Source organism: Amphiprion ocellaris, chromosome 6 (assembly GCF_022539595.1).
Source record: "Amphiprion ocellaris isolate individual 3 ecotype Okinawa chromosome 6, ASM2253959v1, whole genome shotgun sequence".
Lineage (NCBI taxonomy): Eukaryota > Metazoa > Chordata > Actinopteri > Pomacentridae > Amphiprion > Amphiprion ocellaris.
Window position 1 is genome coordinate 12,526,415 of NC_072771.1, and position 24,077 is coordinate 12,550,491.

General features: G+C 39.7%; 3 protein-coding genes across 5 annotated transcripts in view; 1 reads left to right on the plus strand and 2 right to left on the minus strand.

The window, feature by feature from the left end:
* Positions 1-63: 63 nt before the first annotated feature.
* On the minus strand, positions 64-6,931 carry LOC111567164 (ubiquitin-conjugating enzyme E2 G1-like). The gene is made up of 6 exons (XM_023268101.3): positions 6,755-6,931; positions 2,810-2,912; positions 2,618-2,715; positions 2,223-2,401; positions 2,009-2,116; positions 64-1,925 (listed from the first exon to the last, which is right to left on the minus strand). Exons 1-5 carry the CDS (start codon positions 6,795-6,797, stop codon positions 2,030-2,032), a joined length of 510 nt encoding a protein of 169 aa, XP_023123869.1. The 5' UTR covers positions 6,798-6,931; the 3' UTR covers positions 64-1,925; positions 2,009-2,029.
* A 3,740-nt stretch (positions 6,932-10,671) lies between these two features.
* On the plus strand, positions 10,672-17,166 carry anapc7 (anaphase promoting complex subunit 7). The gene is made up of 11 exons (XM_023268105.3): positions 10,672-10,877; positions 12,227-12,413; positions 13,037-13,156; positions 13,609-13,720; positions 13,895-14,048; positions 14,164-14,306; positions 14,491-14,608; positions 14,762-14,958; positions 15,079-15,303; positions 15,391-15,541; positions 15,889-17,166. The coding sequence occupies exons 1-11, from the start codon at positions 10,777-10,779 to the stop codon at positions 16,076-16,078; spliced, it is 1,698 nt and encodes a 565-aa protein (XP_023123873.1). The 5' UTR covers positions 10,672-10,776; the 3' UTR covers positions 16,079-17,166.
* A 73-nt stretch (positions 17,167-17,239) lies between these two features.
* Positions 17,240-24,077, minus strand: part of atp2a2a (ATPase sarcoplasmic/endoplasmic reticulum Ca2+ transporting 2a) — a 28,176-nt gene continuing 21,338 nt past the window's right edge. Inside the window, exons 16-21 of one of the 3 annotated variants that reach the window (XR_002746054.3) lie at positions 23,851-24,053; positions 23,624-23,709; positions 23,406-23,539; positions 23,183-23,300; positions 18,362-19,848; positions 17,240-17,957 (exon numbers count right to left, since the gene is read on the minus strand). Coding sequence is in view for 2 of the 3 variants with exons in the window: in XM_023268133.3 (XP_023123901.1) it covers positions 19,579-19,848; positions 23,183-23,300; positions 23,406-23,539; positions 23,624-23,709; positions 23,851-24,053 (811 nt within the window). In the remaining variant the exon portion in view is untranslated. Of the gene's footprint in view, positions 19,849-23,182; positions 23,301-23,405; positions 23,540-23,623; positions 23,710-23,850; positions 24,054-24,077 lie in introns of all 3 variants that reach the window. The other 2 variants (XM_023268134.3, XM_023268133.3) reach the window with 2 other exon arrangements.

Here is a 24,077-nt window from a genome sequence, read left to right on the forward strand (position 1 = left end):
TATACTTGAACCCAGAGCGTGTTCTCATCTAAAATGTAAAACACAAACCAAATTACAAGCTACTCTGTTTACACACTTTATTGAGCATCATATCCAATATACATTGCATTGACACAAAATGGAAAAACAAACAAACAAAAAACAAACAAATAATGGCATTATAGGGTGGATTACCTGGACACACCATTTTCAGAGCGTATTGCTTAATGACATTTCAAACGCACCGAATCTGTGCAAATACAGTGAACACCGGTCAGAGGAGGTCATGGTAGGTTAGAAAATTCTGACTTAAAAAGGTAATGTCAACAACAGTTACGTGATCATCAAGTCTACGGAAATCGACTAACTGTACACATCACATTCACCCAGAATGTACTAACAATGGTATCCTATTTAAACATACCCAACTCCTTCAAACCTGATTGCATGCGCCAAAAGATGGTTAGCTATTTGTCAGTGTCAGTCACAGATCAATGTGTAACATAATTCAAAACCAGTGTCATCATGGCTTAATAGTCAGCAACACCATCAATGAAAGTGAACAAAAGTAAATGGTTTCCAGACTCCACCCAAACAGAATTGTGTATTCTTTAAAAATTTAGACCCAGGATTGTGTTCATTTCAGAACAGAACACTTGTTTAAGTGGCGAGTTACTTTCAAGTCAAGGATCACAACCCAAATTCAGTTATTAAGATGATAAATATTATCTAAGTATGCACCAATTAGAACTCAACATTATTATGGAACTAAAGAGTATTATTCAACAATCTATCCAAAGTCCTTAAGAGTTTAAACTCACAGCTGAATGTGGCTTTATTCCATACACTATTTGAAAGCCAAATGTGCCATGACAAAGTAAGAACAACTAGCCTAAGTCTACTATGGAGCCCCTAAAACCCCCCATATTCCCCAACAGAACTCAACCATAAACCTGGTCACATTTGTTATCTGTTTAAATTGAGGTAAGCTCAGATGCTAGTTCACAGCTTAGGCTATTTTCACAGACTGTATTTGGTTGTCCATGATTCACAATAAGTACTTAATCATCAACCAGGAGGGCCACATGTTTAGGGGAAGGCTCAGGAATATTAGAGGTTTATCTTACTGATTGCTGTTCAAGACCCTAAGATATCCTGAGAAGTTGACACAAATCTTCTGTTAGCATTAGTTACGCATGTGCAAGTATAAGTAATGTTATAAAACGATAACTCTCAAATCACTGAGTAAGCCATTCCAATGACATCCACAGCTAGAAACAATACAGAACAAAGTTGTTTGATGGAATCATGCTGGTTTGAGAGTCATGGTTTTAAAGCTCTTAGACCCACACTGGCATTATGGGAAAATGATAGCAGAAGACTGTTTCTCAGAAAAATTAAACACTGTATTAAAACTCTTATAAGTTGCTCTAAAAGCTCTCAGCCTGTCCTTCTAAACAACAAGCAAACTGTGAGGAAGTGAAGCCAACAGAAGGCAACAGTGATTCATGAGAGTGTTGAAAATAATCACATCTATTAACAGATTTCTTGGGCTGACATTAATCTGGTAAGTATGCAGCAGGGAGGACAAGTGATGACCTAATGAGAACAGGCTTTCGTTTTGTTTTACACAATCTTGACCACTAAGTTGCATAAGAAACCTGGTATAAAGTAGAAACTGTTCAGCAGCAGATAAAAAAGCAAGTTAATTTACAGTAGTGACATATCTTACATCATTAATTTTTCAAAATAAATAAAATTAAATATACAATTCCAGGTAGGAAACAGGTTAATTTCGCTGGTAGGGTTTTCAAATTGGCTCATCTGGCGGAAAATGACAACCGTTCACAGAAAAGTGGTTGAAGCCAACCAATTCCTTTGACTGGCAAAACAAGAGGTGCAAAAGCCTTTTGCTGAAATTTTCCCTCTGAAGGCATTTCCTTTAACTGGAAAAAAAAAGTGTAATTATTATTACTTTCAGATGCAAGGTTTCACAAATGAATCATACCTAGCAAGTCAGTTTACTCACCCTGGAATTTACAGTTGACTCCTAATCAAATGCCATCTCTTGACTTTTTCTTACACAGCGAGCCACCTTCCTCTTGAATTCACCATTAGGGTCCTCCCTCCACTCTTTCTGTGAGGGAAACACCACATTCTTTTAATGACACATCTTCAATTTTGTTGAAGATTGATGAAAGGATTTCTGGTGTCGAGGGAATGGGATAAGTAGTGGAACTCACCGCAGCATCCACATTAGCTGGTGAATCGCTGTTGGGGTCTGCCAGCATGGAGATAACACTAATCATGATTGTCTCTACAGTGTGGATGGGAAGCCAGCGCTCCTCAGGCTTTTCATAGCCGAATTTATCTTCTCCTGGCTCATGCAGAATTGAGATGCAAACATCCCCGTTCTTTGCAACTGTGAAGAACGGTAATATAAATTCAACAGTATTCAATACAAAATGAAGCCAGCTTTCATTAGGTTTAAACTCAAAGCCTGGGTTACACTCCAACTCAATCACAATAATCTTGATTTACTAAAAAACTATTTAAATAACCTGTGCAGATCAAGTGATGACAACAAAGACTTTCAGTAAGTAAATATCAAAGAGTGAATGTGAAGGAATGTGTTTACCATTTGGGTGCCAGATCTCAGTGATGAACTTCATCTTTGGCGGCCGTAGTGGATAATCATAGGGAAAGGTTAGGTAAGCTTTGAAAAACCCTCCTTCACTGCAGTGGAAATAAAGAATAGAAAAGATGAGAAATTACAAAACTTAAACATTCATGTTTTTAATATCTCAAAGCAAAATATCTTTTCACTTACAAAAGGGTATCTTGTGGGCCAATGATCACAACTTCCCATTTGTATATATCGTCGTCATCTATGAGACCAGCTGAAAAGCCCTCCACGGGGTTCTTGTTTAGCTCTGGGAAAGAAAAGAAAAAAAACAGACACAAGCTATTTTTATTGAGCTTGAAATGAAAAAAAAAAAACAATTATTTTAATTTTTACACAAGTGACAGATACACGTGTGAGCAAGTAACTAGTTGGTTCTGTCAGCATCCTCAGTGCCTTCTTGTTATTTTTATACAAACCCCTTCAGAGTTTTCCTGGCTCGGAGTGGGTCTCTGGGGGCTTGACTATGCATGACAGTAAACATGGTCAGTGGTACACTAAAGACAGTCAGTCTCTGTTACCTTACTTGAAAGAAATCTATGAATTTCCTGTTACTTCTGACCATTTGATAAACAAAAAAAAAAAGCCTATTATGCTTGAATAAATAAAAACCCAATTAGCAAAACTGGTTAAAAAAAGAAAAAAGGAATAATTCTTATTTCAAATCATTTTTGTGCTGGTGGTTTTCCTTTTGCGCTATCTAAAATTTGTTTGGGGGTGTGTCAAAAACTCCTACATACAGGAAAAATCCTGCCCTTGCAAACAGGTAAGAGGGAGAGTGAATGAAGTGGTGACAGCTAAACCAACCTCCTCAACAAAGACTCAGCACAAAATGCACTTATTTATTTATTCATGTGGTATTCAAAACATCAAAAGTTGAAACTATATGTGTATAACTATATGTGTATAACATAAGCTCAGAACTGGTCAAAGAGAGGAATAACTAAATAAAGAGGTAAACAGCACCAGAAAAAAAAAGAATAGCTATGGCGAGTAATACGGCAGAGTAAACACTTAAGAAGATAATAAATCTTCACTGGAGTCCCTGACACTAATAATCCACGCATGATGAAAATTCTTGGTAAATATAAGGTGAATCATGTGTCTTTCCACCTTTTGTTTACTGTTGTTGAAAATACAGTGAAGCAGCTCTAAGAAATGTTTGAATTAACAATTAATTGATGCACAAAGCAAATCTATCAGCATGTGACCTGAATGTATCAGTAGCAAGTACTGTATTAATTAAAACTGTTACGCTTACAAAGCAAGGCATGGAGTGCGCTTATCTGGTCTCCTGAGCTGTTGTTTCAATTTTCTGACCCACATATGGCCTTCTGACAAACAATATCTATTTTTTCATGTAACAGCAAAGCATGTACAAAGGGAAATCCAAAACAAGTTCAAATATTAACAGTAATTAATGTGCCTAAAACAATCTACTAATATAATTTTGGTTTAATCAGCATAACACATGTAAAATAGATTTTTGTATTAGAACAGTCTTCAAGATTGAAAGGCTAGATTAATGGGAAATGTCTCATCAGTGATTACTACTAGTAGCAGATGTTACCGTAATTAACAAAAGCATTAACAGTAAGAGTTAAAAGATCATTTTGCTATATGTATTTGTCACATTATATGAAAATAAGTCAGTCTCACAGTATTGCAAGTTCATTCAATAAAATTTCAATTAGACAATTGTTTACAGAAGCAAATTGTGGTTTCCAAAAATAATAATTTCTGTTCAAGTGAATCACCAACTTCAAGAACAGAACAGAATCTACCACTGTAAAGTCAGTGATTCACATCCCCACACACAGAAAGACCAAAATTTGCATATTGTACAGTGGGTGCAAAATACTAAATCAGTCATGGAATATGATGCAGCATTGACCGGTTGCTGTCATTCCAACGTCTGATGAAATTCTCAGCCTAGACCACGGTCACGACTAAGTGGTGCAGTATGGTATATTATCACAAAAGGTCTAACTTTATCAAAGTGGGTCAGTTTGGCTGCAATGTTTGGCTAGGAAACTACTAGCATAACATAAGTTTCATGCTAAGATTGTGCACTGTCTGAGATGTTGACCTTCATTATATTGTGATATAGTTCAGATATATTGACTGAATCTTGAGGGTTGCATGAAGTTGACCTCATCTAATTTTGTAGCCAACTACAACATAATTATTTTGAACTTCCTGCTGATCATTTTATTACAATCACAAACACATTTGTCTTTGTGTTCACAGACTCCTTGGTAACTTAATTACTGCATAACAGCTCCAAAGTCATAAAAATAATTACACATTGTTCATGCTAGGGCTGCATCATCATTTCAGCATCAACACTGTGATGTACACACGCGCAATAGTCACGCTGCACGAAGTGCATGTGAAGTAAAGCAAATTAACTCACACACCACGCTACACTTTTTGTTTTATATCAACCGCCATGATTGTTATTTTCCATTAGTAATCTGCACGAGTCTAACACAATTTAGGCATTTTCAAAGATCCTTGGATACACAACTTTTTTCTTTTTTTTTTTTTTTTTTTTTAAACTTAGTTTACAAGAATCAGTTTGTTGGCATGTCCGCTCCATATGTGCACAACAAAATGAGGGAGAAACAGGACAGAAACACTGAAAAGGAAGATTTGGCTGCTAAAAGAAACTCAATATCAGTTGTACGGACACATTTCAGCTACAGAAAGGATGATGCTGACCAAAAACAGGTACTCTGTCAGCAGCGTCTTGCCAATGATGCCATTACATAAGGCAGCATAACTAATTTGTTTGACCATTTAAACCAGCGTGCCACAAAGCTGTGTTTGGTGAGAGTGCAGCCTGATCTGGATGCAATTACAACTAATAAATATTCTGGATACCTTTGTCAGTGTTTTACCATACAAGAAAGTTTACAATCAACTTTTTTTTACGTTAGAAAATCATTTATTGGCTTTCTTGAATTTTTTTTTTATTTTCTATGTAGATGCCCCCCCCCTCCACACACACACACACACACACACACACACACACACACACACACACACACACACACACACACACACACACACACACACACAAAATCACCCCAATTATTAATTCTTTCCAAATAGATCGGGTGAAAATCCTGGTTTTTGTTCACATTGAAATATGTATCTCAGAAAAACAAAATATCTCAATGTCCAATTTTACAATATTGTGCAGCCATAATTCTTAGTGTTGAGTAAATAGTAAGTACAATAGTGAGTGTCAGCAACCATTAGGGTTTAATTCCATCAGCGTGGTCACCGGTGAAGTAAAGAAAACACTATACCACATTAGTATTATAAAACGGCCCATTGATTTATGTATCCGACTACACCGCATGAACTGGAGTGTCAGGCAGCTGCGTACTAAACTGTACATCCTGTATGTTAGTATCTCGGTGTCAGCATCCGTGTGTGTGGCATTAATAAGTACATCACTGCCACCAGTAACAATATGGGCGATGACACTGAAAATAAGCCGACGATGCAGAGAGAACAGTAACTGTTTCATTACTGAGGGCTTGAAAACAGATCCTCAGTAAAACCCGCTAACTAACCTGCGTTAGACACTGAGCCAGATTTGACATAGAAACATTAGATATGATCTTACATAGTTAGACTATGAGCTTGTAATTCTAACCAAGTTGCTTCTTATGTACTAACATATTAACCTATGAAAGGCTCATAGTGGAGCCAGCAATCCTTACCAAAGCTAAAATCATCAGAGCAGATGAGTCCCTGGATTGATTATTCCTTTGTTCCGTCAGCTAACTAATGCCGAACTTGCTAGCCCGCTAGCAAGGCTGGCGAAGCGATTCAGCGTCGGTTCAGATATAATGTTATTTACAACCCCGTATACTTCAAAATATAGGTTTTTGTTCCCAACAGAGATCAGCTAATTAAAGCAGCTTAGCCACATACTCAGCTGCAGTGATAAAGGAACCCATTATGCTGCTTGGTTACTCCTATGGCGTAAACACAGCTTTGCGTAGCTACAAAAAAGCTAACGTTAGCGGCTAGGTAGGCAGGCTGTATTTGACCACAGTTTCAATGTTCACGTACCTGCCAGTTGTTTTCGAAGAAGTAATGCTGATTGTTCCGTCATGGTACGCAGGCGTAATTGGAAAAACACTCTGTGTAGACGAACACTTTCGGAAAAATAAAGCCAAAGCTGAAATCGAGATGAGGTCCTGCGTTGCTTGCTGCTGGTTTCCCTCTGTGTTTTGACACAAGGTTCAGCTGCTGGGTTCAGCTATGCGCATGCGCGGCTGCAGATTCCTGTGTTTATGTGACTTCAAGGCAACAAACACCAACCTGATCCTAAGAGCTTCAGTACAGAAACAGCTGGACTCTACTGGAGGCATCCAAGATGAGAGATAAAACATCATCAAGGACCAAAAGATGACTCCAGCTAATCTGTACTGAAGCTCTTCAGGAGGATTTCTATGACCTGGATGACTAAGAATCTACACATACAAATACGAACAAAAAGTACTAACAAATATTTTATTTATATATATATATATATATATATATATATATATATATATATATATATATATATATATATATATATATATATATATATATATATATATATATATATATATATATACACACACTATATTGCCAGAAGTATTCGCTCACCCATCCAAATAATCAGAATCAGGTGTTCCAATCACTTCCATGGCCACAGGTGTATAAAATCAAGCACCTAGGCATGCAGACTGCTTTTACAAACATTTGTGAAAGAATGGGTCGCTCTCAGGAGCTCAGTGAATTCCAGCGTGGAACTGTGATAGGATGCCACCTGTGCAACAAATCCAGTCGTGACATTTCCTCGCTCCTAAATATTCCACAGTCAACTGTCAGCTGTATTATAAGAAAGTGGAAGCATGTGGGAACAACAGCAACTTACCCATGAAGTGGTAGGCCACGTAAACTGAAGGAGCGGGGTCAGCGGATGCTGAGGTGCATAGTGCCAAGAGGTCGCCAACTTTCTGCAGATTCAATCGCTACAGACCTTCAAACTTCATGTGGCCTTCAGATTAGCTCAAGAACAGTGCTTCAGCAGAGAGCTTCATGGAATGGGTTTCCATGGCCGAGCAGCTGCATCCAAGCCATACATCACCAAGTGCAATGCAAAGTGTGGGATGCAGTGGTGTAAAGCACGCCGCCACTGGACTCTAGAGCAGTGGAGACGCGTTCTCTGGAGTGACCAATCGCGCTTCTCCATCTGGCAATCTGATGGACGAGTCTGGGTTTGGCGGTTGCCAACAGAACGATACTTGTCGGACTGCATTGTGCCAAGTGTAAAGTTTGGTGGAGGGGGGATTATGGTGTGGGGTTGTTTTTCAGGAGCTGGGCTTGGCCCCTTAGTTCCAGTGAAAGGAACTCTGAATGCTTCAGCATACCAAGACATTTTGGACAATTCCATGCTCCCAACTTTGTGGGAACAGTTTGGAGCTGGCCCCTTCCTCTTCCAACATGACTGTGCACCAGTGCACAAAGCAAGGTCTATAAAGACATGGATGACAGAGTCTGGTGTGGATGAACTTGACTGGCCTGCACAGAGTCCTGACCTCAACCCGATAGAACACCTTTGGGATGAATTAGAGCAGAGACTGAGAGCCAGGCCTTCTCGTCCAACATCAGTGTGTGACCTCACAAATGTGCTTCTGGAAGAATGGTCAAAAATTCCCATAAACACACTCCTAAACTTTGTGGACAGCTTTGCTAGTCAAGGCAGGTGAGCAAATACTTTTGGCAATACAGTGTATGGATTTTTTTAAGTTAAAATTAAATTAGCAAACTTCACAACCTTACTTTGAGTTAAGCGGAAGGCTATTAACAAGGTACACATGATGTCATATTAATGTCAACACAAAGATGAAAAACATAAATAAATGTACACACCCAAATAAAAATGAATATGGATAAATATAAGAAAGATAAGAGCTCATCTTGATACACATCAAATGAAGAAAACAAGTAAAGCCCCAAATGGAACTAAAGGTGACCAGTGTTAAGCCGCTGCACTGTGCTGAGGTTCAGTTTCCGAGTGGCTGCCCTGGACAGGTATTCCCTGTTGTGGACCCTGCACCGTCCTCCACATGCACCCTGACATCAAACCTGTCATCCCTTAGGCTGCCAGGAGAGTGTAGTTCAGGTGGAGTCGGCAAAGGACCCATGTTGGTTTCAAAAGGGCAACCAGTGGTGCCTGCAGGCCTCCACCTGGAGAGGTCTGTGGGCACAGACCAGGTGAAGAGGGACCCAGGTGGCCACAGAGTGGTGTCCCTGCACAGAGGCCAACGGAGAGAGCAACTGAGGGCAAAAGGACTCCACTATTAAGGGATGTGCTATTTTTGGGCAAGGGAGGAAGCATGTTTGGGGTTTGTACATGCAGTCAAACTTTGCATTTTTGTTATGCGCTCATATCACAGTTTTTATCTAATACTTTTCAATGAAACTATAAAATATTTAATCAAATATTTCCATCTATCCATCCATTATCTATACAATGCTTAATGCTCATTAGGGTCACGGGGGACTGGAATCTATCCCAGTTGACTCAGGATGAAGGCAGAGGACACCCTGGACAGGTCACCACACATGCACACAGACAAACAAGCACACTCACAGTCACACCTACAATTTAGAATCGCAGATTAACCTCTGCATATTTTTGGAAAGAAGCTGGAATACCTGGAGAAAAGACACGCATGCACAGGGAGAACATGCAAACTCCATACAGAAAAATCCCAGGACCAAGTGGGGACGTGAACCGGAGATCTTCTAGCTGCAAGGCGACAGTGCTAACCACCGAGCCACTGTCATCAAATATTGTCTCATTGTTATTTATGCAGATTCTAATGCCAGTACGTGTCACTATCCTTTGACTGCCCAGGCCTCCTGGAAATTGTTCAGCTTTCCTTATCATCTTCCTTATACCCAAATGATTCCTGACTGATATGTAATACACTACATTTCAATACCATCAAAGGTCAGGTCCCAGAGCAGGTTTTGATTCCATTTAGGACACCAAATACTATGTTTCATGAAAGGCATCCTTGAACATGAACTATTTGCTGTCTGTTTTCACTCACAACCCACTTGGTCTTCATAACAATACCATTTGACTACCTGGATATTGTTTTTCTGCACAGTTCATTGTGAGCCTTGTGATTTAGTTTATAAATATATCAATGATATTAACAATAATATATTATTTTCACTATATGGGGCCTTTAAAGGGGGACCTGATGGAGGAGGTCTGAAGGGTATGGAAAAGCCAGAATTTGGAAGGCCTTGAAGGGGAACAGCAGTACCTTGTAACATTTCCGTTGTTAAACAGAGAGCCAGTGCTACATGAATGTCTCCAATGTTATTTATGTAACAATGCAGGCATGTCCTACATACACTGCGAATTTGTCATGAAAGGCAATAAAATGATGTTTACAATTGAAACTGTATAAACTGACACAAAAAATATGTAAAAACATATTCTAAATATATTATAGACAATGCATACTTAAACTTAATCAAAAATTATTATTTGCCTTTTTTTTGGAAAGCATTACATTTATGCCATTTAGTTGCACTCTGCAAGTGGCTAGAGAGCACAGTCTTTCTTTAACATATGTATCGTTGTTGTTGTCAACAGTTGTTGCCCAAAATCAAAGTGAATTTTTGTAGTTTCACAATAACAACTGCTGAAGTAAACACAGACGATGCGTTTTAAAATATCGGAAATATGTAGTTGTCAGAGTCCTAACTTTATTGAAAAAGAGAATAAAAACGATTTACTTATCTGTTACACGCTACATCTCGCTTAAGACTTGTAAAATAAAAATAATGTACGTAAAATAATTATTTATATGCCAAAGTCGTGGATTTCCTAAAGATGTGTGTGTGATAGTTAAATATACGAGCTTCTGAAGAGAACCTTAAAGCACCAACATGCGAGAGGAAGGTTGTTCGGCGCCATATTTAATACATCGGATGCTAGCTAACGTTAGCTGTGTCTAAGACAAACTTTTAACTTGAGACTGAAACCTGAAGCAAGCCGTCACAAATAACCGAAAATGAATGTGATAGATCATGTGCGGGACATGGCTACTGCCGGCCTTCACTCCAATGTTCGGATATTAAGCAGTTTGTTGTTGACGATGAGTAATAATAATCCGTAAGTAATGTCAGGATGGGGGCGGTCTATTTGCTGAAGAGTGCTCTCTTACATTAGCGTTACATGTTCACGGTCTGTGACAGTGATAGCCGAAACAGCAGCTTGCATGATGAACCGTGATTGTAGAATGCAAATGTAAATGTTCTAAACGTTACCAGCATTAATAATACTGCTATTTAAATGGTTGGAAGTTTCCGAGAAATAGCCGCATGTGGACTAACCTCTCCTGCACGGTGCTAGTAGCAGTTAGCTTGAAGGGTTTTGAATCCAACTGATTTGTGAATACTGTTCAGGAGAACTTGTCACGCATATTGTATATGTTTTTCATAATTACTCCTTCGAAATCTAGGCATTGTTGTGTAATTAATTTGAAAACAGTGGCTATGTAGTTTATATTTGTGCTGTGAAAGTCAGACGTATTGCTTTGATGTAGCCCAACAGTTGCTCTTGTGAGCAGAAGAAAAGTGAATGACAATGCCTCTACTCTTCACATGAACTGTTCAGATTACTGTTTTTTTCTATTTATTTTTAAACATTTGACACTTTAACTGTCTTGCTTGATGATGGTTGGTTTAGTGTTGTCAGGATACTAAAAGTCGGATCTTCATACTACCTGCCGTCATTTATCGATACTGATACAAAGACTTAACCACAGCAAAATCTAAAATATAAGGAAAAGTAATGCTTATTATACCATAGGGTTTTCAAAAATTTCAGTGCTCTAACAGAACTAGAGGAACTCCTGATCAGATCATCTCCTCACAGGTTCACATCACGTCACACTCCTGCTTATTAAAGGTTATATCCTAGCAGAGACAGGTGCAACAAAATTTAAGTGCACATTTTAACCATCCACTTGCACTCTTTCAGCAGGAATTCAGTTGATCATATATAACTGTTTGTTTTTTCCGTCTGGTGTCTAAAAACATGAATCCAGTTTACACAGTTAATGTTATCCCTAACTGCATTGTCAAACTCAAAAGTTATCTCATCACAAAATGAAGCACAGTCACTTGATTTACATTTGAGGTCAAGGTGTAATTTTTTATCTATCATATTGGCTAGTCTATGGAATCCTCTGAACAAGTATAACGTGTTTGTCACACCCACTATGGATGCAGAGAATCCTGATGCTTTTCTAGTATTAGTATACTGTGGAGCAATAGTGTGGTTGTTTGTATGTAATTCTCTGAATTTGAATTTCTGCAGTTTTTAGTATTGTGGTTTGCTGTTCTTTGTCCTCTGTTTGATAATATGAAGTTGTTGTTCAAGTCCTCATCATGTGTACAGTAGAGAAACAAGTTGTGTCTAATTTGATGATTTTATTTTTTGTATGTCTTTGATTAAAGAGAGTTGTTCTCACCGGCCCAGAAGTACCAGCTGTTGGTTTACCATGCCGATTCCATCTTCCATGATAAGGAATACCGCAATGCTGCCTGCAAATATAGTATGGCTCTGCAACAGAAGAAGGTGCTCAGCAAAACATCTAAAGTCCGTACCTCTACTGGTGGAGCTGCATCTAACATACAGGCACAGGTATGTTTTTTTTTAAGTATGATTTTTTTTTAAATTTTAGATTAAATGGGAGTTGCTCAATGGTATCATCCCCAGCATCGGCCTATAAAGGCTTAAAAGGAAATACAGGCAGAATAGACATTGACAGGCAGGTAACATCATGCCTGTTTTATGTTTAAGTTGATGTCTTCTTATTTTTACAAATGAATGTATACATTTGGACAACATTTTATTTTTGCACCTGCCAGTGGGCAATCGCTGTAACAGCAGGCATAATAACATGTAAAGTCCACTGCAGATTCAATCTTCTCCTGAACTAGGTACAAAAAAGATGTGCTTATCTACATTACCAGTCAAAAGTTTGGACACACCTTCTCATTCAATGTTTTTATTTAATTATTTTATACATTGTAGATTAATACTGAAGACATCAAAACTATAAAAGAATACACATGGAATTATGTTATAAATAAAAAAAAGGGTTAATCTTCAGCATTAATCTACAATGTAGAAAATAATACAAATAAATAAAAAGCACTGAATGAGAAGGTGTGTTCAAACTTTTGACTTGTAGTGTACATATTGGTATTGACCGCACACAAAATGATTTGTATGATAAATCCACATTGAATGTTGTCTTTTAGAGTTTGCCGTCTGAAATTGAGGTAAAGTACAAGATAGCAGAATGCTACACCATTTTGAAACTGGATAAAGATGCCATTGCGGTGCTTGATGGGATTCCATCCAGACAAAGGACTCCAAAGGTAGACTGCTACTCTCAGTTATTATCATTCACTGTTCTCTTAATGCCTCTGTACTTTTCTTTACAGATACATTTTTAGCCATGTCTGAATCTCAAGTGAGACCTCTGTGTACATTGTTGTACAAAAAGCAATGGCTGCAGTAGACTTTTGAAAATGTAGAGCGACATACGATGTACTTAAAAGATGAACCTTTAAGTTTGGGGCAAATGTAATTAAGTAAGTAAATAGGAATCATTTTCATGGTTTTAAAACTTAAAAGCTGCAACTGTGGTACAGCTGTCCTCTTTTTTCTACTTTGCTACAGAGTTTTAGTATTATAATTTGAGATGAAATACAAATAATTAGAAATAGTGTGATTATGGTGTAAAGCAATACAATAGCAACATTTTAGTACAATAGCTTCTGCATTATACAGTAATAAAACTACATGTTGTATTTCTTTCTTGTGTCAGATCAACATGATGCTAGCTAACCTGTACAGGAAGGCTGGTCAGGAACGTTCTGCCGTGACGAGCTACAAAGAGGTGCTCAGACAGTGTCCCCTCGCCTTAGACGCAATAATTGGTATGAATGTCTACAGAGACACAGAGAACACAGTAGAACAAAAAAAAACACTTTAAACCTGCAGACACACTTGTGCCTGCTCTTCTGTTTGTATACACATGCCTACAAAAGATCTGCTTGAATTCATGGATATCTCTTTAATGTTTGAAATCTTTTTTTTTTTTTTCCCTGCAGGCCTTCTCTCTCTGTCAGTAAAAGGAGCTGAAGTGGCATCCATGACTGTGGATGTGATCCAGAGCATCCCCAACTTGGACTGGCTCTCTGTTTGGATCAAAGCGTACGCCTTCATACATGCAGGGGACAATCAAAGAGCTATCAACACAATTTGGTGAGCAGAATACAAGTGGTTTATACAAAGGGCCTAAATGTTAGAGTTGTTTTTTTTCACGACGGTGTGTTTATTTGATGTGGCGCCCCCACCCCCTCTGAAAATCCTATTTTAGCTCTTTGGAGAAGAAATCTCTCTTGCGGGACAACGTGGACCTCCTGGTGAGCCTGGCAGATGTTTACTTCAGGGCAGGCGACACCAAAAATGCAATTCTTAAATTTGAACAAGCCCAGATGCTGGATCCGTATCTCATTAAAGGTAAGTTACAGGACAAAAGATTGTTTAAAACATTTTATTCATTGACCTAGAGTTTGTTACAGTTAAAAATAAATGTTGCAGGTTTTGCACAACTTCACACTTGTCTAAACAGCCCTAAACAAGATTTTGAATCAAGAGCCTAGGTGTCCAGGTAAAATATAAATTTTGTTGTTTACACTTGCAGGAATGGATGTGTATGGCTATCTGATGGCCCGTGAGGGACACCTGGAGGATGTTGAAGTATTGGGTGGACGATTATTTAACATATCAGACCAGCATGCGGAACCCTGGGTGATCTCTGGGTGAGTGTGTGTGTGGGCAACCTCAGTAGGCCTTCATTTTACACAAATGTCAGCCAAATGCATTGCTAGATGTATTTCTTTTTCAGACAAAATCTGACATATTAAGTATCTTTGCCTTGCTAAGTTTTGTGATCATATGAATTTGTTGTACAGTTGCCACAGCTTTTATAGTAAGCGTTACTCCAGGGCCCTCTACCTGGGAGCCAAGGCCATCCAACTGAACAGCAACAGTGTGCAGGCTCTGCTCCTGAAGGGGGCCGCCCTGAGAAACATGGGCCGAGTTCAGGAAGCCATCATCCATTTCAGAGAGGCCATGCGCCTGGCACCCTGCCGGCTCGACTGCTATGAAGGCATGTTTGTTGTTTTTTTGTTTGTTTATCTTTTTTACATATGCCCATGTTTGGTGCCCATGTTTCAGTTGTGGCGCATTTCTGTTTTGCTTCCATTAACTTGAATAATAATGACTCCAGGTCTAATCGATTGTTACCTGGCATCCAATGGGATTCGAGAGGCTATGGGAATGGCAAACAACATCTATAAGACTCTGGGGGCCAATGCACAGACTCTGACCATCCTCGCCACAGTGTGCCTGGAAGACCCGGTGACTCAGGAGAAAGCCAAAACCCTGCTGGACAAAGCACTGGCCCAGAGACCCGACTACACCAAGGCTGTGGTCAAAAAGGCGGAACTGCTCAGTACGTGCAACTAACAAGATGAACTTTGATGAAATTAAGCCTGATAGGCAGATGGGATTATTTGTGTGTTTGTGTGTGTGTTTGAAGGCCGAGAACAGAAATATGAAGAAGGGATCGCTCTCCTGAGGAATGCCTTGGCCAATCAGAGTGACTGCGTGCTGCACAGGATGTTGGGAGATTTCCTGGTGGCAGTCAATGATTACCAAGAAGCCATGGACCAGTACAGTATAGCTTTAAGGTAAACACAGATTGATCTGGGAGAATCTGAAAACCAAATATTACCGCACTTCACAATGTGGATACTAAAGTTGTGGTCAAGAAGTATGGGTTTATCAAAAAGCTGTTGCTGATGTTTAAAGAGCAGGGTGGCCGGTGACACGATTGTGTTGTTTTATTATTAATATTTTTTCTTTTTCATCTGATCAAATAATTTTAACATGATTGCAGTCAAGCACGTGCTTTGCTTTTATGCAAGTTCCTTACCAATTAAAGACTTCACGCCTAATGTGCTATTTCAGGTCTCTAGACAATTTTTATTTATGTTTTGTTATTGATATAGTTCACACTTTGTTTTTCTTTCCTCAGCCTGGATCCCAATGACCAGAAGTCTTTAGAAGGCATGCAGAAGATGGAGAAGGAGGAGAGCCCTACAGATGCCACTGTGGAGCTGGATGGTGACGACATGGAAGGCAGTGGAGAGGACGGAGATCTTGAGGGCAGTGACAGTGAAGCAGCTCAGTGGGCAGATCAGGAACAGTGGTTTGGTATGCAGTGACCCTGGGCCTCTGAGGGAGGCTCAGTCAGGACCACCTTCTAGCTCTGCAGCCCACAGGAAGCCTTCAGCTGCCAGCGCTGTCAGACCGGATGGTACTGCTGTTCCCTCCTCACATGATCACAGACGTCAACACCAAGTGACCGATGTTGCCAACTTTAAAGACAATGCAGTTTTGACATGGAGCGCAGAGATGAGTGTTTGCACCCTTGGATGAACTGATGCTCGATTTTTGTAGTACAGCTACAGGAGGACTGCAGTGATTTTATTAAAATGCAGATTAATGCAGAACTCCAGCCATTTTTGATTTGATTCTATTTACCATCAGTCTGACAATTTCACCAGCTTCACTGAGGTCACTTCAGCCTTACTTGTTTTCACAGCTCTCCAGCACAGTCTTAGAAAACCAAGGGGCGCTCAACCCCAGAAAAACAAAATGACACCTTTATTTCTCACTGTGTAGTGAGAAGTGTTGGCACAGTTCTCTTAATGCCTTGGCTATTTTCTACTTGGCTGCTGGGCAGTGCAAAATACAACTGAATATTAAACTGTTCACAGTGAGCATCCTTGTTTTTGTGAGCTTTCTGCACTGAGCTGAGAGCTGTTCTCAGGCAAAGTGGATGCAAGAAAATCAGCACTGAAGCAGTTGAAATTTGGTCAACATCAACTGATGAAAAATCAGGGTGAGGCCAAAAGTGACTGGAATTCCATGTGACATGTTACAGGAGAAGCTGTCAAAGATTTTTAATTTGTTTTCTTTGAACCTGACTGACTGGGGTTTCCACAGAGGGGGCAAAGTGTGGATGTTATGTCACAATAAAGCTTGTGGATATTGCAGATCTTTGTGTCTCTTAAGGGCAAACTGGAAGTCTGAGATTTCTGCTGTTTAAAATCTATTAATTTCTGTCACCATGAACTTGATGTATGTTTTTTATTGTGTTGTCTATTGCCGCTCTTTATAAAAAAAATAACTCCATAATTGACTCATTAAGTTGGGAAGTTTTACTTTATCATTTCAAGACAAATGTGTATAGTATTTTGTACATATTTTAAATGTATAATAAAATTATTAAACACTCACTTGACACTGATGTAGTTGTCCAGTTTCTCCTTCACATCACACTGAATCTCTAAGTGATTTTTAATGAAACAGGACAAACTGAGTAAACTCTTCATGTATGACAGCTTTATTTACCTGAAACCAAAGTTCATGTGATACATTGTACAATCATCTCTGAAAATACAGTACAGCAGTTTGGCAAACAATGCCAGTGGAGGGACTGCCTGTCGTTCTCATGGTGAAACATGTGCATCACTGCACGTCCGCCTTCCCAGATGTGGCAAAATCTGCTCCAAACATGTTGCACATCTCAGTGCAAATCAAAAAAAAAACCCCCAAAAGTCTGGTTTTTAAATATCCCATAAAAGTATTTCCTTAGGAAAGATGAACTGTTTTTTTGAGCTTATTTAACAGTTGTACTATCTGACGAATGTCTAATCTATTTACCAATACTATACATCATCTATTACAGAAGTCTGGTAAAACATGACAGTGAACATGCACCAAGGAATAATGTACAATTGACTGTACATGGTACTAAGATCTTAGTCTAAAAAGATGGCATGAGATTGTATCATAATCTGAGGCTCTTCATGCAGGAGGATGGACGGACTGATGAGGAGGGACTGGCTAGTTTCCATCAGACATTTGTTTATGGCCGTTCTATAAAAATCATGTATGAACTTGAGCTCCTGTCATTGTATCACTTCACTGACATGCAGCTCTTAGTAAGATGTGCTGCCCAAAACACACATGCACAACAAAACCAAACCAAAGTTTCTGCAAGGAATTTAGAGTAGAGGTGGGCTTACTTGGCCTTTGCTGCAAAGAAAAAGAAGAGAGAGGAAGAAACAAATCAATGGACATAAAGAAATCACACAGCAAAGTAAATGCATCTGAGCAGCAAATAATTTAAATTTAAACAGGCCAGGCCATGCTATGGGCAAACAAAAGGCAAATGCAATAAAAAAAAAACATTAGAAATACACACAACACCACTCAGTGTGTACGTGGCACTTGGTGACATTGAAGGCATTCTAAACTAGAATTTCCTCAGTTCGCTCTTTATCTGTACTATTAATTTCTTAAAAAGCTTACCTAGTTTAAAAAAGGAGAAGCTGTTATTGCTTTCACTTTGTACAATGACGGACTACAAAGCTGCATGTACAAACACACAAAGATGAGAGCGCTAGTAGTAGCTGGCATGCAGGTCAAAGTGTACTCACTCTGCAGGTTAACAGGTGGAAGGCATTGGAAGAAACAACAGTTAGCTATAAAACCAAAAACTCAACTGGCCCGGGATTATTGGAGCAGCCATGCACTAGGGCTAAGAGCACACTGAAGTAAACTAGTGTAACTGTGTGGAGCATTTAAACAGCAAAAAAATATGTATACAGAGCTTCTAACTTTGTGTGCTATGTACAGATATACAGACACTTCCAATGACCTGGTGTTTCAGCCTTCAGAGGGCTGAGCTCCCGTTTAACTGTCCATGTTGTGCTCAGTTGATAACAGCCTCTTGGTGCCTTTATACATATTCAAGTACAGTATGTGCACATTTTACAGACATTATAAGGATCAATCTAATTAAGATGAAAAATTAAAACTCAGACTAAATCTCAAAACTTGAAAACAAAATCCAGACAAATGTGTTTCTTCAAGTAAATAAATTTAACAACAGACTGTATCAAAAATTGCTTTGAATCAAACTGGTAACATCTTTGTCCTCTTCCCTCAGATAACGGAGGAAAAGAAAAATATAATAATAAAAAAAACAACATTAAAATGCGTGTGAGGACTTCGTCTCTACTGCAAAACAAATTGGTGCTTACCTCAACACTTCAAATGATAATCTATGAAATGGTTGTTATGACAAACGGATAGTTATGGTCATACTAACAGCATTGAGGTAGCTGTGCTCTGCCTAATGCAGAAAATAATGAACGAACACGATGTATGGAGCTCAAAAATGACTAGAGATTCATGCCAGGGCAAATATTTTCAAGTCTTCACCCCCAAATTATTATTATGCTATACAGTCCTCATGATCTCTTCACACCCAGCTTTCTTGTCCCCAAGGCCCCTCCCCCCAAAATTACAAAATATTAATCATTATAAAACAGTGTAAATTCTCTGTACAGCTCAACACACAGCTCCAACATCTCCAACTGTTCACAGCGGGGGTCAAAAGAGAGAAAAGCGCAATGGTAAAATAAAACACGCAGACGAAATGTCAGTCAAAGTCATTAAAATATGACTAACCCCCTCCCAACCCAAAAATATGTACCAGGGTAAATGTAGTAAATACAAAAAGATTTGACGGTGGTCAGAGCGGGAGCGAGTGTTGACTGGAGGTTGTTCTGAGTTAATGTAACTGTGTTAGATGTGTGTGTTAATGTCCACTTCACACTGGTACACAGGGAGGGTAGTGTGCTGGAGTCAGTCAGGGCCACAACATGGCGGACACGTTAGTGTCAGTGCTGTAGATCCACACCACCAGGGGCAGGGAGATGGCCACGAAGGGCCAGGAGATGCCCTCGGCACATGCAGACAGGGAGCAGCCTTTTCTGGCCGGCTTCTCCAGCTGTTTACCAAAATCCAAGTAGTTCCTGGCAAAAAACTTTAGCAGCTCGTCCAGCAGGATGACAGGCAGAGAGATCTTCAGCACCATCATCCACTGAGTCGTATCCAGAGGGGTAATCTGGAAGATGACCTGGCAGAGAAGATGACAACGTTTTAAGAGATTACAAGTATTGCTGAAGTCTTCAATATTATCTGTATCCAAATAATTTTTTAGCTGACAACATTTGGTCAGATTTTGCTCTTTACTATATGGTACTTGGTACTTATGATTGACAAAATGCTAATTTGACTTCTTGCTTCTTTTACTCCTATTTTACAGTCGCAAATGTAAATTTACAAACAAAACACATACTTCATTGTTATGAAGGGAATGGAACACAATGATTTCTTCTTCACAAAAAAAAAACACACAAGCTCCCAAAACAATGCATGTATTCAATAACTTTAGTGTTGAGTGAAATTACTGCCCATTCTCCCATCTTCACCTTTATTTTTATTTAAGTTACTGGATTTACATTAGTTTTTATTGTCCTTTTCTTAATTTTCTTACTTTGTTACTCAGTATTATATGTTGTCATCTCCAAAGAAAGATTTATAAAAAACATGATCATTCTGCTATAGAGTGAAAACACTCCAGCTTTACTGTATTTATTTAAACCAGTCGCAATGTTCTTGGGCTGTGCTAAATCCAGGATGCAGCAGGATGTATCCCTGCATAAAGTTTTGGTAGAACATGCTCAGAAATGTTTTTCTATTACTTTTTGGCAAACATGCACAAACAACATCCCTGTTAGACATTAAATGTTGTAAAACATATTCTCTGAAGGTTTTTACAACCATTTAGTAAAAGAACCAAGCAGGTGTGTCTTATTGCATGATCAAAATTTGGCTATTTTCAACATGTGGGCTTTAGCTTGGAGCTTCTTCTTGTGGTTCCTATGGAGCCCTGCAATGGCCACAGTAAGACTCTTTTTTTTGACTTGTGTTGCCTCAGTATGCTTTACATTCCCTCTGATCCATCTGAACAGTGAGTGTGTTGCTCTGGTCCAGTTGTAACACACTGCCTGTTTAGTGAAACACTGCATATATTAAAGAGAGAAGAGATAATGGGCTGATCTCCAACAGTATTAAGCTGCAGCTGCTCGGCCTGATGTGATAGTGAAGCAGTGGCTTATATATGGTTATTGTGAAGATTTCCAATAGTATGTGTCTGCAGAGCCAGAGGCTGCACCGAGAGGGCTGCACCAAGAGGGCTGCACACTTCCGGTCGCACATTTCAAGCATTTTTTATAAGTTACCACAATAAATGGTCACTGTAGTGCACAACTTACGGTTTAAATGCTGAATTTACAGTTTTAAAGAATGGTTTCACTCAAAATATTCTTAGAATTTAAAAGATTTTTTCAAGGATTATTCCACTTTCATTTTGGCCCCTGTAAGTTTGTCTACAGAGCCGGAGGCTGCACTTTCAGGACCACATCGAGTATTCCACACAAAGTACTGCTTCATATACTACCTAAGATTTTAAAGGTTTAATTCACCCAAACAGCACTTATATCCTCTGCAGACATACCCTTCTCAAGATTTCACTCATAATCGCAACAAAGGCTGCCGCCCTACTGGCAGCTGCCAACCAAAGCTGCAGTCATACAGGGTGTCAGTCACCAACAGAGCTGCTGAATCAGCTCCTTTAGTTTTCTCTTGTAATGCAATGGTGCAGACTTGTGCCTGACAGACACAGCTGAGGGTGCATGCTTCTCTCTGGTGTCACACCCAGCACTGGTCTATAGGCTCCATGATAATATGTTGTACAGTTTATGCAGTTGTGACTACAGAGAGCGCACTGGCACGTGTGTTTAATGGTTGTAACAGCAGCAACATATAGAGGTAGTGTGAAGAGGGTGACAGTTTCGCTGGCTAGGAGTTGTACTGAAGCTACTCTGCACCTCAACTCCTAAATAAACACATCTGTCATAGAGGGATCGTAAGTTCAAACAGTAACAGCTGCACATATCTATAACTGAACCACAGCAGCAGCAGTAACCAGATATCCAGCCACAGCTTCACCATCACAGCAGGCAGAGCAACTGCACCTGTGCTCACAGCAAGCAGGTGGATACTGTCAGATCCACCTTTTAAAATGAATAATGAGCAATAAATGCATCACGTAAAGTGTCAAGTCATCTCTCCACTCTGCAGTGTTTCCCTAAACAGGCAGTGTTTTGTAACTGGGCTCAACTAAAGCACCAAATGTTCATAAGGATCAGGAGGAATGTAAAACATATTGTTAGGCAACATAAAAGTAGTCCTCAATTAATGTTGTGACCTTTAGCGGGAATCTGCAGTTTCTCAAAACAAAAACGATTCTAACAGCGGTAACATGCAAATAGCAGAAAGGAAGACAAATGTTAAAATATACAGCTATGGCAGCTTATACCCAAAGTCTACATCCAGGAAGTCAGACAAAAGCATGGCTGCCTGCTGCAGGAGATAAAACTCTGATCTAGACCATAAGGGCCTGTAGATTAATAGTACATGGCATCTGGTGGTGCAGTAGTTAAAGGAATAGTTTGACATTTTAATCCTTGTTGTCCTGTGAGAGTTAGATGTGCTAAGTCTGTATGCCAAATATGAAACTGGAGTCAAGACAAGGTTAGCTTAGCAGAAATACTGGGGTAAACCTAGCCTGGGTCTGTATATCTACTGTGGTCTACTGAATAAAGGCTGATTGCCTGAACATGTCTCTATGTAATATAAGTGAAAACTGTTTGGATTTTTAACTTCAAGTATTTTTATTCTTGTACATTGCTTTTGATAGAAGCGTCTGCTAAATGATATGGTAAATCGCATTTTTCCATTATTTTAAGGTCACTGTCAGTTTCCATCACATATCTGTATTAGAGCCGTATGTCCACTAGAGGGCCAAAAGACCCACATAAAGCTGGGTCTGGCTTTGCCAGGCCATTCTCTTGTTCATAATGCTGTGGCTACCCATCACCTCATTCTGCTATAGGGAAAAAATACGCCTCGATTTTTTGTATATCGTTAAACTAATGACAGTCATTATGGGAGGAGCGGCTTGCTGTTCCCTCCAAATAGTGACAGGTAGAATTGTTTTAGTGGAACATCTGTATGCAGGGAGAAGAGCACTGGGATTACTATGGATAATACAAAGGAAAACACAGTGGGGTTGCCTCACTGCACGATCCAAGTTATCTGCAAAACTTGAAATTTTCAGTGTGGGAAGTTGCTGCTCAGATGTTATTCTTTGCCATAGCAAAGGAAACTGTGACATGCTGATAGCAGAAGGGAAGGACAAAGCCTTCTGATATGAGCTATCAATGGCAGGTTTATAAACATTTCCTACATCTGGTGATTCAGACTACATAAAGGTAAAACTCCACCCGTGCCATGCAGCAATCCCATCAAGTCATCACTAAATAGTTTGGTTTTGTAAAACTCACAGGCAGAGGTTCGACATAAAGAATAAGGAAGTGGAGAGACATGGAGAGGCAGATGGCCCCCAGTAGCCAAATGTTCTCCCAGGGAGGCATTCGCAGCAGAGACTGGTTCTCTGACAGGCTGGACAGGAGAGAGAACACAGATGGTGATTCAATTATACACTTTGTCTGCAAATGATGCATTGGTGAGAGCTTCTCCAGTCTTTAAAAACAGACACATATTTACCTGTTCAGAGCGTTGCACATCTCAATGGTGACAAGCACCGACAGGGCCATGGTCATCGGGTAGGGAGACTCAAATACGTGGCAGTCCAAGCCATCGAATTCTGGGTTGTCTGGGCCACACTGCAGGAAGTGGCTCTGTGGAGAAGGAGGAAGGGGAGTGAGGGGGAGGCAGGGAGTCAAGAGGAGCTGAAGGATGTTCTCTCAGACAGACACACTCACCAGCTGGTACAGAGTGAGCTGTGGTCCATCTTCAGACACTGTAAACCACCAAGCAGCAGCCCCCACAGTGGCAGCACCCACATAGCCTTGAAGCACAGTCACCAAAACAACATGATCATACGCAAATTACTTATCAAACCACATGAGGAAAAATGAAAGATTCTTCTGATACTTTTGTGTATAAAATCTGACAGTTAACCCTCCCCTCCTGTCTGCTATCAGCTAACCTCCAATGGCCAGGTATCTGAAGAAGAGCCAGCCAGAGATCAGTGGCTCCTTAGCATTGCGAGGAGGCTTCTCCATAATGTCCAGATCTGGAGGGTTGAAGCCCAGGGCGGTGGCAGGGAGTCCGTCTGTCACCAGGTTGACCCAGAGCAGCTGAACTGGGATCAGAGCCTCAGGGAAACCCAGAGCCGCAGTAAGGAAGATACTACCAGGAGATAAGTCCAGTTAG

Bases quoted from the DNA above. Each gene is read 5' to 3' on its own strand.
- LOC111567164 (XM_023268101.3), bottom strand. From the start codon at position 6,797: ATGACGGAACAATCAGCATTACTTCTTCGAAAACAACTGGCAG. The intron at 2,913-6,754 runs GTACGTGAACAT...TTTCTTTCCCAG, and splicing joins TCTTCGAAAACAACTGGCAG to AGCTAAACAAGAACCCCGTG. The intron at 2,402-2,617 runs GTAAACACATTC...CGTTCTTCACAG, and splicing joins TGAGATCTGGCACCCAAATG to TTGCAAAGAACGGGGATGTT.
- anapc7 (XM_023268105.3), top strand. From the start codon at position 10,777: ATGAATGTGATAGATCATGTGCGGGACATGGCTACTGCCGGCCTTCAC. The intron at 15,304-15,390 runs GTACGTGCAACT...GTGTGTTTGAAG, and splicing joins CAAAAAGGCGGAACTGCTCA to GCCGAGAACAGAAATATGAA. The intron at 15,542-15,888 runs GTAAACACAGAT...TTCTTTCCTCAG, and splicing joins CAGTACAGTATAGCTTTAAG to CCTGGATCCCAATGACCAGA.